The sequence below is a fragment of the Plectropomus leopardus genome, chromosome 14, assembly GCF_026936395.1.
Source record: "Plectropomus leopardus strain MGB_pleo_1.0 chromosome 14, ASM2693639v1, whole genome shotgun sequence".
NCBI classification, from domain to species: domain Eukaryota; kingdom Metazoa; phylum Chordata; class Actinopteri; order Perciformes; family Serranidae; genus Plectropomus; species Plectropomus leopardus.
In genome coordinates this window covers 4,089,105-4,108,322 of record NC_142189.1, presented here as the reverse complement: position 1 = coordinate 4,108,322, position 19,218 = coordinate 4,089,105, and the positions used below count along the sequence as shown (strand labels likewise).

The window sequence follows — 19,218 nt, the reverse complement described above, 5'->3', positions numbered from 1 at the left end:
GAGCTGCCTCCTGCTGTAACCGCAGATATTATAAACTAACTGTGATTTAAAAAAGCACCTACAGTTCATGGGTGCAGTTGGCAGGTTTGTCCATTCGATGTCCCTCCTTCAGCAGCTTAAAGAGTTCTTCTACTGGGATCCCTGGGTACGGCGAGCCTCCCAGGGTGAAGATCTCCCACAACAACACCCCATAAGACCACCTGAACACACACACACACAATACAGATTAGAGGTCGAACTGTATTCATGGCCTGAAGCGATCAAAGAGCCGCGTGTTCCCCAGATAACCCATTGAATCTGGTTTGGGCAAATATTGATCTTCAATAATGTTTACTGCACTGAGTTTAAGAATCAATTTGACATTCTTATTGTCTGGGACAGTCAGTCAATATTTGTAAAAATAAACAACTTGTGCCTCAAGCCGGAGAAGAGACAAGTGAAGACTCAAAGTCACTAGAAAGAAATGAAAGACAGATTGTGCAAGTCCATTTCTCATTGGATCATACTGAGGAGACTCATTTGTAAAATGGGTCATAATGTATAGTTTCGCAGTCAAAAACAGTTTGTTTCCTAAAACAGTTGTATACTGTAGTTTATAGTACACGTTAGTCAGGAAGAAATGGTGCATTTGTTTGGGAATCCACAATGCCTCTGTGAAATCATGGACTATCACCTCCCAGGAAACCCTCATAAGTGGCCACTTCCACGTATAAGCGGTTCGCATTTCCGTTATCGCTCCATAATACGCCTACGTCTCCTTCGATTGGAAATAATGACGGATAGTGCGGTGTCTACAACAGAAATAAAACTGCTAATGTTTTAAACATCCATCACCGTGCTTCTTGGAGTGTTATCACGAAAGGAGAAGTCACTTAACATCACTCGCTGGAAACGCAGTCAACTGCTCTTTATTGACATTTAGAAAATATAGCTTAAGTTTTATGCAAATCTGTAATGGAAACCTGCCTACTGTCAACATCCTCTGAAACTGGGCCAGTAAGAGCTGCAGTCTGGTGCAAAGAAATAAAAATATGCCTCTTTGTTTTAAATCCATTAGTCTCCACTGTGAAACTTTTAATAAAGCACCACAGTGGCATTTAACCGAGGCTGAACATTGATTCGGCAGTGCAAGCTCAATAGGATTAAGCATGCAGAATAAAAGATATTTCATTATCTTCACATTGTTTAGACAGCTCTGTTTTGTTAACAAGCTGAAAATGTGGAATAAATCTTCTGACACACGATGTTTCTTGAGTACCACACTGTTTCCAAAAATCACTATTACACTGTATCTACAGTTACAGAGCAGCTGCTGCCAGATCCAGAATCTGCTGCACCTCTAACCCGAGCCATCCTCTCTTTCTTTCTGTCTGCAGCTCCAGTGAACTGCTGCATTATTCCTAAATGGCGAAAAAACGAGGGACGGTAATCAGATAATGGCGGTCTATTAACCCAGTGTACTATTGTTCGGCCGTTTCGTCCAGTGAATCTGAATCAGGCCCCCCCCCTCCCTCTGCGGGCGCTCAGCGGGGCTTAATCTAATTATCCACACTCCGGTCCAGAGGGTGAAAAACAGCCGCTACTGGCCGAGCCGGCGAGCCCTCCGTCCAAACACACAGAGTGAAAGAGAGACATCAATATTCAGAGGTAGAACATGGGAAACAGAAAAACCACCCAGACAACTGAGCTCTTACTAACTCATTGTTATTTTTGTGTTTTGGACAACAAATCAGGTCTTTAGGGTCAGGGCCCATTCAGGACCATCTCAGGGACAACCGCAGGTATCAGCTGCAGACTTGAGCTGTTTATATTCACTGTTAGTTGTCCGAGATGAATTTCCATAATCAGTTAGGCAGCAATAATAAAGTGAAACTGTTGATAATAAAATCCACCCCCCTCCAAGACACTGACAGTGGGAAGAATTAAAAGTAATCTATCTGCATGAAATACCCTCGCATCTGAATTTATAAAAGGCTAACTTAGGTCTTAATTATTGGGAGAAACTGCCGCTTGGAGTCACGAGGAGATGATGCAAACAGTGTTTTTCTGCACAAAAAATGTGCAACGACTCTGTAAAATTCCCCCAAAATATGGCTCAGCGCATGTTCACACAGTCAGCTCTGCTTTCAGAGCTGTAAACGTCTGGAAAGCTGCTTTAGCTGTGATGCCAATTGTGCCGTTTGAGCTTCTGCACGCAAAACTTTCCTTACATCCAGTGTTTTTCTCACTGTTTGCTTGTGTGGAAAAATAGTTTTAATGTGTTTTAATTGTTCTCTGTCTGTTTCGGCGTAACATATTTCAGTAAAAACCATCACGGGTCAAAAGCCAGGGCCCCCCGGGGGTGTGTGAGAGTAAACTGGCTGCGGAGCGACTACTGTATAAAGGGAGGAGGAGGTTTGGCGGGAGGATCGACTCTGTAATCCAGACCTGCTGAAATAACAGAGCAGGCTGATTCTCCTCTCGGCTTGTTCCCAGTCTGGTGTAATCACACGGCGAGCCAGTGTTGACAGGGGCCCGTGTTTGGCTTGGATGGCTGTGCTGGGGACACAGCGTCTGGCTGCATCGGGGGGACGGAGAGCAGTTTAGGGGGTGTCAGCTACCGCAACACAGATTGACTTTGTGACCTCCCCTCCTGAACTCGCCTTTCTGCTTCTGATCGCAGCCACACAGGAGCAATCAGAGGTCGAGAAGGTGTTTGCGGCGCCCTAATTCCTTTGAATTGTTGTGGAAAAACACCCTGAGGGAACTCCTTGAGTTAAATCCACTGACCCTTTTATCGCCGTCTGTTCTGGGGCAGATTGGGTTTATAAAACGCGATAAATCCACTGGACCTCTTATCTCCTTCTGTTCTTGGATTTACGCTGACAAAACAACAGTAAGTTGTCAAGGCTCGTTGTGTTTCTGTCTCGCTCTCATGTCGCGTTGGGAGATTAAAGAACAAACGCAGCGAGGAATGCAGAGCCGCCGATACACAAGAAGCTCAGGATTACCCAGTTAGTGCAGATGACAGTGAGCGGGAGATATTTGGTAAGGGAACGCTACGATTCCATATTCACACGCACAGAGTCGGCGTTTGATGCTAACACGCTCAGTCACGATATTTCAACACCCGGATTCCTCCGGTGTGCAGCGGCTCCACATGAGTGGGCATCTGGCATGTGACCGTTGGTTTGTGCAAACTCACACGTCGCTCTGGTGCGTGTAGACCCGGTCGAACAGAGCCTCCGGAGCCATCCATTTCACGGGCAGACGACCCTGCAACAATAAAAGGGACAACAGAACCGCTCGGTCAGCAGAACCATTCTGTACAGAGCAAAAACATGGACCCAAATACACAGAGTCCAGCCTCGTCCTGCCGTGACTGTCCCGACACCTTGAACTTCAGCTAACCTGGCTTATCTGAAGAATCTCAACAACATGAATTCACCAGAGTATAGAGCTGTGATACTCAACTGACAGCAAATCTAGCGTCCAATAGGGTGCCGAGTCCCCCCCCCCCACCATTTTCAAATTCACAATAAAAAGTACAGTGATTCATACTGGGAATTTTTTATGCACTTTTAGCATACATCTGGTGCCAGAGTGCATAAAACGGCATCAAAATAGAGCTTGTGCTAGTGGAGGATCCCCCACACCCACAGACAGAAGTCGTAGCTAAACCACTAATATCCTGAAATCCAAGAAACATCCTAAAATCCTAGAAATGTCTTAAAATTCTACAAATGTCTAAATCTGAGCAATGTCCTAAAATCATAGAAACGTCTTAAAATCCTAGAAATGTCATAAGATCCTAGAAACATGTAAGCGGCTGCTGATTCTGGCTGTTGACATTTTGCAAAATTGGCCCCCAAGCAAGGCAATTTGAGTATCCCTGCTCTACCTGAATTAAAAGTTTTCCTTTCGTTTTCTTGAGTTTAAAAATCCTCTAAAAGCCTTCATGGTTATAAAATCTTCACAAATTATTAAATCACATAATCTCAGTTACAAACTAAAGTTCCAACTTTCCTTTTAAGAGCTGCAGATTATTTGTTCCTGGGCGCAGTGGCCCTCGGCTCACAGTACCTTTTTCTGTTTTCAGGTTAAAGCCTAAAAGGATGAATCAATACTACTTCTCCGACAAGCTGATGGAATGAGACTCACGTTCGTGGTCTTTTTGTAGTAGTCTATATTGTGCACATCTCTGGCGAGGCCGAAGTCGGCGATCTTCATAACGTTGTCCTCTGTCACAAGGACGTTTCTGGCTGCCAAGTCTCTGTGGATACACTGAGGGGAGAAGTACAAATGTTTCAGAACAACAAATTGAACAAACACACAGACACACACACACACACACACACACACACATTTGCGCATCGATGCACTTGAGGCTGAAAACTTTCATTTACCTTTGTCTGACTATATCACCTCCAACATTAATCCTTGAAACTTATTCCAAACTATTAAATAAAATTCAAATTGATAGAAACCTAATCACAATGGGGTTATTTTTTATTTCGCAAAGATCATTACTGTGGTTATAACTTTTAGGTGTTTATAATACACTAATCCTTACATTTTAAATCATCTAACCCAGGCCAGAGTCCTGCACAGGTCGGATTTTCAAGACTGGCTTCCAATCCGGCACCACGACGACATGCAATACCGCAACCGCCCGGCCAACTGCACATTCGACCAATTAGTTCCGCAAACTGACCCAACCCGTTGACACAAGACCCAAAACCGCAAATCCTATAATAACCATGTCCTGTTTAAGTAATTCAGTTAGGCAGCATGTTGAAAGTGAACATTTTAGGACATTTCATACATGTGAAAACAAGATTTTATACTTAAAAATTAAGGTAAGGTTAAGGTAAAGTAATTCGGGAAATGCAATTTAAATGGATATTTTTCATTTATTCTCATAATGTTGAGCAGCACATTTCAACAGTAAACCTGTTAGCAATACACGTGATCCAGGAGGATCATATTCCAGCTGGTGCAAGAGACGAAGTCGACACAGCCAGATGATTGAAATGTTGAAATGTTAGAATAAATGAACTACTTTCTTTTCAAAATAATATATATTAAGCATCCAACACCTGCGATCTGATCCATTTGTTCTTTTTTCAAGACAAAATATCACCTGTGAATTCCCTTTTTGCTGGTCACTTGCCAGGTAAGACTCTGAACCAGTCCTGATTCTAATCCTACCCAAAAAAAACCTTCAAATAACCGCAAAAGTTAACGTGTGACTTAATATGTGACTAGAGCTGCAAAGATATAAATAAATCAAAAAACAACATATCACCGAATATTTTGATGATCGATGAATTGTTTCAATCATTTTTCAAGCAAAAATGCCAAACTTTTGTGATAAACTGTTCTTTTCTTTGTCATTTATTTATGATAGTAGGTGGAGGGTCTTTGGCTTTTGGACTGTCGGCTGGACAGAGGAAGCTAACTGAGCACTGGACAATCAGCATTTTTTTTAACCTTTTTTTCTCACATTTTGTAGACTAAACAATTCATCATGAATATAATCAGCAGATTAATCAACAAAGAAAAAAATATTGCCATGTAGATCACATTAGGATTGTAAGATTTAGAAAAAAACATTAAAAAAAATGTTTTTACAACATATAACTTTGTTGTTACCATGTTTGTCAGCCTTATCCAACACGTAAAAACATATCTGATTTCCTCATTTTGTTAGAAAATTTAGAAAGTTGGTCAAAGCATCCTTAATTTTGGAAAAATTTCCTTGTGTTTTTATGTCCTTGGGATTAATAATTATGCTAAAGCCTTGAAGACATCTTCTCCACAACATGCATTCCTCCACACACAGAGGCTCAGCTCAGAGAAACAACATTTGCATATCAGCATCAGTGACATGCAAAGCATCATGGCGGCTGACCTTCTGCGAGGCGAGGTACTCCATGCCTCGGGCCACCTGATAGGCGCAGGACACCAGATCTTTGAAGGTGAGCTGCTCGTCTGGGATTTTGCAGGTGTCGAAGGAGTAGTCCATGCCCGGTGGCCGCCGCGCCCGCAGGTACTCCCTCAGGTTGCCTTTGGAGGCGTATTCCACCAGGACGTACAGAGGACCTGCGTGCAGCACAGAGCACAGGGTCACTTTCAGGACACAGTTAATTATTGGGTTATTATCCTCCTCTGTAGTGCACCAGGTCTCACCGTCCTGCGTGCACGCTCCCAGCAGGTTGATAATGTTTTTGTGTTTCCCGATCATCTTCATCATCTCCATCTCTGACACCAGGTCGGATAAATCTTTATCTGTGGCGTCATCTGAGACAAACAAAAGAGAATGAAGCAAATTGTGTAAATATCTAGTGACAAAAACACAGTATGAGGGGAAGACTTGAGACCAGACAAACCAAATTATTACGTGTATGGAGAATGCAGAGGCAAAGACACAATTCTGATGATTTCTTTCACTCCAGAACGCAACACCATCGCTGTCACTATCAAGGTCGTGTACAACTGTGATACTCAACTAACAGCCCACGGGCCAAATGTGGCCCCCCCCAACCATTTTTTCATTCACATTAAAAATAAAGTGATTCACACTGGGAATTGTTTTTGTAATTTTAGTATTTATATTGTGCCAGAGTGCATAAACAGCATAAAAATAGAGCTTGTTTATTAAAAAGTGCCTGTAGAGGGTCCCCCCACCCCCTGAAATGTCCTAATATCCAATTAATGTCCTAAATTTTAAAAATGTCCTAAAATCCTAAAAATGTCTTAGAACTCTTGAAATGTCCTAAAATCTTAGAAATGTTCTCAAATCTGAGGAATGTCTTCAAATCCTGGAATGGAAAAAAAATAGAATCTTAAAACTGTCCTAAAGTCCTAGAAACGTCGAAAACTCAAATAAATGTCCTGAAATCCTAGAAACATTGTAAAACCCTAGAAAATGCCCTTAAATCCTTAAAATGTCCTAGAACCCTAAAAATGTCTTAAAATCCCAGAAACGTCCTAAAGTGTGAGAAATGTCCCAAAATCCTAAAATCCTGGAATTGTTGTAAAATTGTAGAAACGTCGTAAAATTAGTGAAATGTCCCAAAATCCTAGGAACATGGCTGCTGGGACTGGCCCCTGGCCTCCTGTCATTTTGCAAAAGTGCCCCCAAGCAAAGCAAACTGAGTATCCCCGCTGTACGACAATCACTCACCTTTCAGCATTTTCACAGCAACAGTGAGCGGCTTGTTGGGTTTCTCCTTGTCGATGCCGATGGCTTCGGCCATCACCACCTGACCGAAGCAGCCCTCGCCCAGAGGTTTACCCAGAGTCAGCCTGCAACACAAGCAAGACAGAGTTTGAATTTTTGCTCCTGGCAATGTTGAGGGCCATTTTAAAAAATCAGTCTCTACAGTTTTGAATGATTTGATTGCCAAGTACAATAAGCGTGGAGGAAAGTGTCGCTGTGACCTTGATGAATTGACGGCTCATGTTTTCACAGCACATAACGTTACAAGGACAGCAGCACAGGATCTGTCAACTCTGAAATATGTTTCCTGACAACGCCAAAAAAAATCCAAAGCACATCATGTTTTTTTCTTTCTGACAGGCGTTTAGAGAGCAGCGATGGATGAAGAAGAGTGGAGGTTTTTTTTTTTCCTACCGTGTTCGAGGAAACTCCCATTTGGGGTCGGAGGGCAGCTCCAGCTCCGAGACGTTGGCCAGCATGGGTCCATCGCTGGACGACAGGCGGGCGATCCTGACCAACGGAGTGTTGGAGTTCATGGAGGAGTTGGAATCCAAGGACACCTGCTTGGGTGCAAAAACAAACTGTTATAGACTCTGAAAAGGACGAGGTGATGAGTGTTTAAACAAAGAGACAGAGGGAAGAGAGGAAGCTCGACAAACCTTCAACAAAACAAAGATTACTTCAACACAGCTTCTAACTCTCAGGGCTTTTCCACTGGCTCTTTTGGCCGCTCTGAGTCAAACCATGCCACACCAATTTGTGTCTCCATTGTCAGTTAAAAAGTGCAGAGTTGTGCCACACTGTACCAAGATGGACCATCATCTCCAGAGTTTGGCCGAAAGCAAGGGAATCAGAGAAAAAGATGTTTTCAAATGTCTGTGATTTTTCAGCTGTCAGTACTTTAGCAGCTTCTAACTGAATCTTTGTAGTTTAGTTTCTGCTTTATTTTACTGTTTCATGTTCATTTTTTATACGAGTTTGTTAAGGTACTGCTGATGAAAACTCAACTTATGCTGTTTCACAATTAAAGCTTTATAACAACAAAATTACTTTTAACTTTTAATTGTGAAAAAATTATCAGGAATTAAATGTGTTTATTACTGAATTAGCTGGACTTTGTTTGCTTTTCTTCAGTATCAACAAGTCTAATGATATCCCAGTCAAAAAATGAAAAGAGCTAAAGTGCCATTTGGAAGTATTTTGCATACGAGGCAAACAACCATGGAAAGTTTAAAGATATCAATAAGCCTGTATGCAAACAGCTGTAATAAGTGGTGGTGACGAAGTCAAGTAGCAACTTTGCAAAGCAGCTGAAGGACCGACACCCGGTCTTTATGAGGAATTTCAAGAGGTAAGAAAAGCTAAAATTTTAACATTATTGAAGTATTAAACATTTGTCATGCTATATTCATCTCATGCCATTACTGGACTAATTTTTTACTTGTTAGTCTAATTTTAAAAGTTTCAATAACTCAGTGTTGGAAAATTAAGATGACACATTTTTAAAAAAATAATTTAACTTCATTAGTTTTTAAAAATAACATTTAAAGACTGCGTCAATGATTAAATCGCTTCAAGACGGGATGTTTTTCGGCAGACTGCAAACATCACATCTCTGGACCGATGTCGGAGTTCTCTCAGCAGTTTCTCTGAAAAACTGCCGGACTTCTGACACTAGCAGTGACTTTTACAAACAGCCGGCTTGTGGCTGTGCACAGGAGGAGGCAGGCGGTAACAAAGACGAATGAAGGAGGGAGCAGAGGTGGGCGAGCGCATGGTGAGGTGGGATGGACGTCTCTATCCATCAGCGGGCTCCATTTCCAGACTGGCGGTCCTGCCGCCGAGCCCGCGGGCTCGACATCCTCCTACCATTTATCTGACTGCCGAGGGGGAGCTGATGGCTCCGGCCCCGTTTTTGATGAATCTGTTTGTGTCAGCCGCCTCGGCCCCTTCAGGTGGGGTCCTCAAACAAACATGTCCACTTAACAGACATCCCTCCTAAACTTCTCCACTGGAGGAAAATGAGAAAAATACTGTGAAAAAAAACAAAAAAACCCCGACCACAATTTCAGAGGCATGAAAAGTAATATCTGATAGAACATGCCAGGGGGTTTATGGGAGATTTACTCAGAGTTATGAAAAAGAAAGGAGAGAACCAGGAGATTAGCTTTATAAAAACGAAGCAAAGATTACAGAAAAATGCAATAAGATCTCTCCCTGCACTACCTTATAAGAGCATGAAGGTAGCAGAATAAAAAAAGATTTAGAGGCTTCAATTAGGGCTTCTTTCAAAAGACGAGGTTTCTCCCTGATATAACCCAACAAGGCTGCTTTTATGTAACAAGGCCTAATTACAAAAATACATCATTGTACAACCTTTCCAGCTAAATCCAGACATTGGTTTTAAAAGACGTGTTTGTTTTCCAAGAACTGAATTATGACTGTCAAGCAATAGTTTTCCTCTCTAAAAATGCATCTTTTTGCATTTTGAGCAGCACAAGCCTTCAATTATGAAGCTGGAAAGCTGGAGCTCGCACAGAACAACCACACGGCGGCTGCGGGAGTCCAGCAGGGTGGGGCAGCCAGACGGATAAACTCATCTGCATTTGCACTGATCTTTGCATCCACAGTGTGATCACAACATGGATTCGGGATCAGAGTTACTGCAAGAAATGAACAGAATGAGAACCACACTGCACTGCCCGAAGACGACATAAGACAGAGTGATAATAAGACACGAAATAGAAGCTCGGGAGCTCAAATAGAGGTCTTTTGATGAGAGTAAAGCCGAGTGAATAGAGGAGGACACAAAGGTGAGGGTGTTTCAATTAGTGTGGAGGGGGAAAGCCTGCTAAAGGAACTCTGGCCTAACCTGCAGAAAGCTTTGCTCCCTTCTCGGACATGTTTGATTCTGTTTGGACTCCGACTCGTCCCGGTTGAACCACTGATGGATTTTTTCCTCCCTGTCTAAAGAGCATGACCTCCCTCAACAATCTCGTTACAAACATCATTCCTACCACTTAAACTATAACTCAAACCATGAGTTTAATTGATTTCTTTATCTGGAAACACACCTTTAAAAGGGCAGGTCACCACAAAATCAATATATTTTCCTCTTACCTGTCATCCTATTTTTCATTCTAGATAGTTTACGTGTGAGTTGCAAAGTGTTGGAGATATCAGCCGTTGAGATGTCTGTTTTCTTTGCCATGTGCCATGGAACTAGATGGCACATGGTATATGCTGCTCAAAACAGCAAAAAAGTACACCTGAAAAACTCAGCAGCAATGCCTCTTTTCAGATTTTGTGAACTTGTACTCACGATAATCCACAGACCTTTTTGTAAGCACATTTATGCATAAACTATTTTCTTTTTACGAAACTACACAGCCAACTGTATCACAGTGCAGAAGGAAGTGTGCATCTACCGCTCGCTCACTGATTGCCACTGAGCTCCCTAATGTAACAGCTCAGCTGAGGAGGACGCCATTATGGCAGGGTGTCTACAGGTATCAGACACTTAGATTTAATGCCTTTTAACACTTTTTCAAGATGATTTTAACCAAATTTAAGACTGATTTTTGAGTGAGTTTAGTTAATCTACATTTTGCCAACAAGCAAAAAAACAACATCAGTGCAAGTAAGTAAAGTAAGTAAAGTAAAGTAAAATAAAATAAGTAAGTAAGTAAAATAAAGTGAGTGAGTGAGTGAGTAAGTAATTGTGGCAATAAAGGCCTCACAAATGAGAAAAAGTTCATATATAATACATATTTATATTAATATTTTTTAAAATAGAATTTAATGCATTTTTTTTAGGAACTGCATGCACCCTGCATGAGTAGATGCACACTTCCTTTTGCGCAGTGATACAGTCGGTAAAAAGAAAACAGCTCCTGTGTGAACTGCTCATATCAAGGTCTGTTATTTATCTTGAGTACCTGGATCATGATTTCTGGAAAGAGACATTGCTGTTTTGTTTTTCAAATGGTTTTTTTTGGGGCGATTTGAGCACCACAAGCCGAGTGCCATCTAGTTTCATTATATTTGAGAGAAGGCAGACATCTCTGGCCGATATCTCCAACACTCTGCAGCTCACACAAAAACAATCTAGAAAATCTAGGAAAAACATGTAATTTTGGTTTGGGGTGAGCTGTTTTATCAAGAAATGGAGTAAAGTCTGTAGATGATAATATACCAGAATCCTCAGTTCTGGATCTACGTCAAATTATAACAAACCCGAGTCTACTCAAGAACTGTTTGTTTTCATAGCTTTATATTCAGGAGACTCATATGAGAACGATATGAATCTTCTGATCTTATACTCTGCAATAAAGAAAATAAGTACATTTCCCAAGGTGTCCAACCATTTCTATAGTCCTTGAGATTTGCTTCAGTTTATTGCCTATTTTGGTTCTCAGCAGGCCTGAGTTTATCTCGTCCTGCTCTGCGTTCTGTTTGAACTCGGTTTTAGGTTTGACTCGGACTCGACTGAGGTTCGTCTTCAATGCGGCCCCTGAGAGACAATGACGTGCAGGAGCTGTGCAGACTGCAGGCCGCGGTGATGCAGCTGCTCCACTTTATGTTTCTCCTCAAACAGTTGAGGGCCGAGTGTGCGTTACACAGAGTGAAATCTAAAACTAACACTGACAGTCACAGGAGGGCATAAATATCCCTGAGCTGAATCTGCTCCAAGATAAATGTGAACACATGTCACCAGAGCGATGCCTTCCAGCGTCTGTGCGACGTCATCAAAACAGCAGGACGGAGAGAGATCCACGACAGACAGACGCACAATAACTTGCGAGACCTATCCTATGAGTTTTTCTTCTTTAAATGTTATTGACAGATAAAACAAATACACACTCATCTGCAGATTTTCTTTTGTGGCACCAATGCAGAAAATTACAGTATTTTTCCATGACTCTCCATAACTAATTCAGAGTTCTTCCTTGAGTTAATATCGTTAGTCTCTCCGTGACTTTTGTCGTTGTTTTTCAAAATAATTCTGCTGCAGTTCAGTCTAGAGAAAAGAAATGTGGAAACAGCATCTGATGGCTGAATGTGTTAAAAAAAAGTACTTTATATTGCTTGATTTTTTCAAGACAAAGTATGATTTTTCACAAACTTTCTGTGTCGTGAATAAACCTTGAAAATGCAAAGGTTTTCCCACCAAACTTTGTAATGCCTTCAAAGCCAACAAGGTTTGCTGAAATGTTAATGAATTAAAAAAAGATGCTCGGTAACTGTGGAAAAAGTACTTTTAGGAATTACAAGGACTGGGTATCAAACTCTGTGCTTTTGAGGGGATCAATTACACCATTACTACCAAGTACCGATTAAAGTTAAATCTATCAGTGCCAAATCATTACCTGAGACATTAAGCTTTTATTTTGAACAAGCAAAATAAAATGAAAAATGAAATACTGGAATGTTTGGTTTGTAATTGGTTTGACAACCAAAGACACATAAAAACATCCAGTTTATATGTGATTAGAAAAGAGCAGAAAAAGGAGCAGATTTACATTTTAGTCTACTACATCACCTCTGAAACTTGCTCAAAAATTAAATGTTTCTATTTAAGAGTAAGTGAAGTTTGAAAAAAAAAGATTCTGTTGGTAAAATATTACATACTACATATTACAGATGTAGACTCTGTTTTCTAGCACGTTTTATGATGTTTTTCATTCAGTTTTGTGGAAAAAAAGAAGCCATATTGCTACATACTTTAAACTTCATCATCTGCATAAAGTTTGACCAAAATTGTTGTGCTAAAAGCTAAACAAAACAGATAGGGAGAGAGAAAATGAGGGAAAAGTGTTCATACGAATCTTGTATCTACTTTCTGTTACCTGTCTCTTGAGGGGGAACTTTGACAGTTTTTGCACGGGAGGCGTGGGCAGCGTCTTCTGCGTCGTCATCCTCATGCGGCAAAGAACAACGATGACAACAGCGAGGATGAAGAGCACGCAGCCTGTCACGTAGATGAGGATGTCGGCGTAGTAGTCCTCCTTCTCCGGGCTCACTGCTTTAGTAGGAAGAAGGATGTGAAAATACACACATCAAATGAGAAAAATGACAATCTATCATCAATTTACACTTTATTATTATTACACTTATTTCCAAATATGGTCTCAGCAGATTTTTCTGCTTAATGATTAAAAAGAAATATTGCTTTGCTCAGTAGCACATTTAACCCGAACAGATTCTTTTCTATGGAATAACATCTATAAATCAAAAAACATCAGAAAGTAATCAGCTTGTAGTTTTATCCTGCAGCAGGTAATTGCACCTGTGATACGCTTCTCCCCAGGGAGGTAATTATTGTCTTGAACATAAAAAAAGTCTTTAAATTGCCTCGTAGCCTTGAGACATTTAAGCAGACGATCTGCTCTGATTAAAAAGCATCTTTCAGTGGAGGATGGATTGCGTGTTCTGTTCGTTCAATTAAAAGGGCGATTGCATAGTTGCAGTGCACTTTAAACGTGTTAACAAGTAACAAGCTATGATAATGTGCGATAATTAGGTTTGAAAATGAGCGTCAGAGATTGTGCAACTGAGCAAAACAAAAAAAGCTACAGTAGCTATCACAGTAGCTATCATGGTTTTATGGTGTTCAATACATTTGAGGTGGAAGAAATGGATGACAAAGACCCAGAGAGAGCAGAGGAATATACCTGGAAGCACCGTCAGCCAGGCAGAGTGATAAGCATAGCCGATAGAGTTCCCTGCCAGACAAGTGTACTCGCCCGCATCCTCAAAAGACACATTGGTCAAGAGGAGAACCTCTAGCTCCTTATCTGTAGTGTTAATACCAGCAGTCTGTGGAAGATGAGAGGGGGAAAGGATGGAGGAGGGAGAAAAGAAAGAGAGAGAGAAGGGGGAGAAGAGATATCATGAGCCCACAGCTTCTTAGAGGAAACACCAAATACACCCTGGAGGAAAGAACAGGAGTAAGGATTTAAAGGAGTCAGCGGTGCTGTTTTCTTCAGCTGACAGCACAAACACCCAAGCAGCACCATCACCACGCTGGGAAAGAAGCCAGCTGGTTCAATTTAAGATCACAAATTGTCACGCTGCAAAACATATCCCCCTTATCAAGTTATTTCATCTGTCCTAACAGTGAAAAGTTTGACATTTCAGTAAGTATATTTGAACATGTTTCCAATCAGCTTGTTTTAAAAATATTCTAAAATCTACTTTATTCTGGTTGAAATGTTCTTACTGAAATGTCAGATTTTATAACTTGTTTTAAGAAACAAGACTTCTAGCGCTCAGTAATACACAAAAAATACTTCATAAGATGTACATTTTTGCAGCATCACACATGTGAGTTTGAATTAAACCAGTGTAAAGTTTACCTGACGCCAAAGCAAAGCAGTTCCCTTCACCAGAAATGATGCCACCTCATTGGTGTGTTGGCAACAAATGTGGACAACGAACAATTGCCATTTTTTTTCTGGACCTTTCAAAAGCCTTTTCAGTGTTGTTAATCATAATAGTCTTCTTTGAGCGTCAAACTTGGAAGTTAGAAAGTACATTAATATCTTTATTTTCTTCCAGGGGTGCCTCAGGGATCTATACCGGGCCCATTTATCTTAAAAAACAAAATCAATCATAGTTATGGTTTGTTAAGATCGTTTTCTATTTAACATAGAGGGTCAGGATTAAACAAGGTACTGGCATTATACCTTGTATGACTTCATGTGAAAAATAAATGGACTGATTGAAGATTTTAGTTCACTAATACAAGATATATTTATTAACCACATACTTTAATTGTTTCAGCTGAGCAAACTTACATTTAGTGCCATAAAGACAAAGACTTACAAGGACCTCATAATGCTTTGCAATACCCTGAAGATTCAGCAGGGTTACTTTTAAATAACCTTGAAATCACTCAAAAAAGAGCATCACTGCAGTAGCGGCTTTTCGCCTTTGACTAATGATTGGTGTGATGACCAGTGGGGGAGTTTCAAACCCAGTGTCTGATGTGGCTTGGTGGGGGGCGGGGCGGGGGACTCTCATTCCCCGGGCCTCAGTAATGAACAGTGACATCTAGACCCAGTCATGAATCAGAGTCCTGCTGCATGCTTTCATATAAAAGCACATTAATACAACTGGAGAATGCACTCCCGGGGAAATCAATACTGCTCGGTGTGTGTGTGGGATGGTTTGGTCGATGGGGGGTTTTTACGTGGGCCTTTATGTATGCGTGTGTGTGTGTGTGAAGGTGGTTTGTGGGAGAGCGAGGCTTTTGAGGTTGTCGCAGTAATTAAAGGTGTGATATTGTGTTTGTTATTGATCGGGGAGGAAGACAAAGTGGCACTGGGCGTTAAAATGGATGATAGCAAAAACCTAACATAATATAAGCCTTTTAACTCCGCAGAGGAATATGTATGTGTTTATATATTGGTGTGCTATCCTATTAGCAAGCCAGTGAGCCACTGAAACCCACAACCAAGAGGAGCCCCGCAGAGAGGAGGAGACACAGCAGAGGATCAGACGTATTTAAGGCGGCTGTGACCCGGAGCTCAGGATTTACCTGGTTTGTGTACCTTAAGCCAGAAAGCGTTTTCCGACTTGCCTACAAAGTTTGTGGCACGACACCAGTACTTCCCAGCATCTCTCTCTGTCACGTTGTACAGTTTCAACTTACTGTGGGCCTCAGTGTGTTTACTGACAACACTCTGTAAAGGGAACATTGAGAGGCACAGTGAGGCCGATACAGCGAATTCCTGCGAGAACACATGTACAGAACATACATGGCAACACAGACAAACACATGCAAATATGTTACAGACATTTTCATTCTGTGTTTGAATGCAAACTAAGCAAATGAGATAAAATGTATTAATTAATGAACTTTAGGTGCAGATGGGCTTAATTTTGAATTTGTGAGAGAGCTGTTTTTCAGGTTTTATGCTAAGCTAAGCTTATAACACCTGTAGGCTCTAGTTTTAATAACTGGCATGAGCAAAGTATTACATTTACTCTGTTAGATGTACTTGAGCAATTAAAAAAAACAATTCCAGGGGAAGTTGATTTGCAGAAAATACTACACAGTTTCACCACAACTCACTCTCACAACTGCCAATCCTTTCACACACAAGGTCATACCACATGGCTGTTCTTGGCTTCCTAGTTTAAAAGATTTTTCTAAAATGTTAAATGGGAAATAATATGTCATTCTTTTCTCCTCTCAATCTTATCAAGTACCTTTTCAAGGTCCAAATAAAAAAACAAAACAGATTTTTAAGGTATTCCAGTACATTTGAGTGCCAAATTCAAGTACTTCAAGCACCTTAAGCCAGCCTGTTCTCGTTCCCAACTCTTCATAACGCTGCTTGGTCAGTGATTTCAGCATTAGACAGGACAAAATAGATGGTGTCAGTTTATGATGTGGCCTGGTGGCACCTTTTGTGGCAGTATGATACGCTGCTGGTCAGCCAGACAGCACCTGTCGTAGCAGTATGATACGGCACTGGACGGTGTCAGTTTAAATGGTGTCAGTAATGATGTAAGGAGCTGGAAAGTCCCTATAGGGGGGGCGGCAGTGGCGACGCATGGGGTCCAGCAAACCCCAGACTTTCACCCTGGAGCCTGATGACTGCTTCCCATATGAATGTTGAAACAAACTGTGACCGTGAACCGTTATTTTGTAAACCAAACCATGTACTCTTGTGACCTAAACGTAACCACTTTTTTGTGTTGGACAAGGAAATAAACGTAAATATGATGTGTTTTTCTGCCGTTCTACGTTTACTCTGAAAAAGACTTTATGCATTTAATGACCAGAAATAGTACATTTACTTTGAAAATGAATAAATGAAAGAGTGTTTTAAAAAGACAGTGCATTTAACAAGTGTTAATTAACACACCTACCTATAACGTCAACAACACACGCAGTAGGTTACTTAGCACGTAATATTATGTGATTATCACTGACCAAGTAGAGATATAAGATGTTACGATGAGAATGTGTTGTTGCTCAAGCACCTTTTATGAACCCTGAAATAAAAGTATTTTCCAGTACAATAGTACAAATGCAGAATTTTAACATGTAACTGACTACTTTGGCATAGGCCTGCAAGTATTACTCATTTACATGGAAACCTTGATACATACGCGCGCGCACACACGCACACACACATTGCACATGCATAGTGAGGCAGGCTGTCTGAGAGATTAAACACCAAACCTGTAAGATCACAAAAACACACACACATACACACACCACGCATTGCATACTAATAGCAACACAAACTGTGTATCTGTAGATTAAAGGCATTACAATATGTCAATCTCCCCAAAGTGTGTGCACTGAGCACAAAAACACACACCAAATTCTGATCACACACGTGCTCACACACACATTGCTTGTGACGGTTCTCCGGCAGAGACGGCAGATGAATAATTAAACGGGCAAAGCACATAAAGGAGAAAACATATCATGTTTTATGGTTGCTTAATGAACATCCAGGCCTCGGCTCCAGACGCCTCCCTCTCCCTCCCCTTTGCTGAGGCAAGTCGCTCATCGTTAACTTTTTTTTTCCAGGCATCAAAAGAGCGATTCAAGCATTTCTTAAAAAAAAAAATCATGCATGACCCCCTCCTCCCACCCTCAGTATTTAACTCCCACAGTATATATGGCACACATGAGATGTCGCAGAGAGTCTGAATGAACTGCGGTGGAGCCAGAGAGAGAGAGAGACGCACACACAGATCTCAGTAAATACTGTTTCAATTATGTGGTAGTCGAAAATAGAGCGTGGAGCCGCGGGCTGGCTGCCCCCCCACCCCCCCCTTCTGTTGGCCTGTCTCTCTCCTTCTCTTTCTCCCTGCCCCCCCCTTCATCTCTCTATCATACTCCTTTTTCTCTTACTGTCACCACCTCCTCCTCCTCCCTCTTTTTCTCACTCTATATCAGACAGGCACCTCATTGCTGAAATGTGCTGGAAAGTTTGCACATCAGCCTCGTGTTTCAGTCACTTTTCCGTTAAATTCCCAATCTGGACCAGAAACATTTCTGGAACACCTCCAACACCTCAGACATCTGAATCTAACGCTATTATATTAATGTGAAGCACGTAAAAGGTTAAATCAACAGCGGGAGATATTGAGAGGCCGTTTTGTTCTGTCTTCTTAGAACATTGTAATAAATTTGTCATTTAATTATCACTTCTTATACACGCAGAAAAGAAATGAATGTCTGTTTCAGGCAGTCTAATAAATCACGAAATACTGTGAATGAGCCAATTTTAAAGGTACTTTAACATTTAATTAGTGAGCTTTAGAGGTGCTGGAGGGCATATTTTGAAACCATTTGTTACCATTTTTTCACAGATAATGGGATATATTCATATAATTTTAGTCCTTTCTTGTGATAACTGTGTTTCATGTTCTTTTTGTGTTTTATATTGTTGCTTTGGTGCTGTATATTTTGATTTTGCATTTTTTGTCCATGTTGTCTGTCTGTAACTTTTGGTGATGGAGTCAAAATATATAACTAGGTGGGTTTCCATTACAGATTTGTTAAAAACTTAAGCAAATTTTTGAAACATCAGTAAAACATAATTGCGAGATGACTGCGTTTCCATTTAGTGTTGTTACGTGACTTCTCGTCTGGCGATAAAATTCCAAGAAGCATGGGGAGCGGCCACGTATGAGGGATTTGTGGGAGGTGATAGTCCCAAATTTCACAGAGGAATTGTAGATTTAAAACTGCCCGATGATCTGCTACACTTTTGAAGAGTCATGTGATGCAATAACGCCTCTTGCTGCATCATGCCTGAGGGAGCCAGTTCATACCGACAAGCACATAGCCATAGCATCATGTGACCTATAAAAGCAAATAAAGTGTTTTGCAGTTTTGCAAAATATGCCTTTTTTAAATCGCCTAAGATATCACTTCATGCAATCTTAAAAACCTTTTTGTGATAAATGGAAGTTCATTTTAAATTGACTAATTATTCCATTGGGCAAACTTTATGTTTGCAATTTTAATTTACGCATAT

At 40.9% G+C, this 19,218-nt stretch overlaps 1 protein-coding gene across 6 annotated transcripts in view; it reads right to left on the bottom strand.

The window, feature by feature from the left end:
• Positions 1-19,218, bottom strand: part of fgfr3 (fibroblast growth factor receptor 3) — a 98,860-nt gene that overhangs the window by 9,894 nt on the left and 69,748 nt on the right. For 2 of the 6 annotated variants that reach the window (XM_042500597.2, XM_042500603.2), the window contains exons 8-16: positions 15,747-15,891; positions 13,054-13,229; positions 7,619-7,767; positions 7,169-7,290; positions 6,172-6,282; positions 5,894-6,084; positions 4,141-4,263; positions 3,185-3,255; positions 63-200 (exon numbers count right to left, since the gene is read on the bottom strand). In XM_042500597.2, coding sequence (XP_042356531.1) covers positions 63-200; positions 3,185-3,255; positions 4,141-4,263; positions 5,894-6,084; positions 6,172-6,282; positions 7,169-7,290; positions 7,619-7,767; positions 13,054-13,229; positions 15,747-15,891 — 1,226 coding nt within the window. Of the gene's footprint in view, positions 1-62; positions 201-3,184; positions 3,256-4,140; positions 4,264-5,893; positions 6,085-6,171; positions 6,283-7,168; positions 7,291-7,618; positions 7,768-13,053; positions 13,230-13,878; positions 14,024-15,746; positions 15,892-19,218 lie in introns of all 6 variants that reach the window. The other 4 variants (XM_042500596.2, XM_042500602.2, XM_042500598.2 and 1 more) reach the window with 3 other exon arrangements.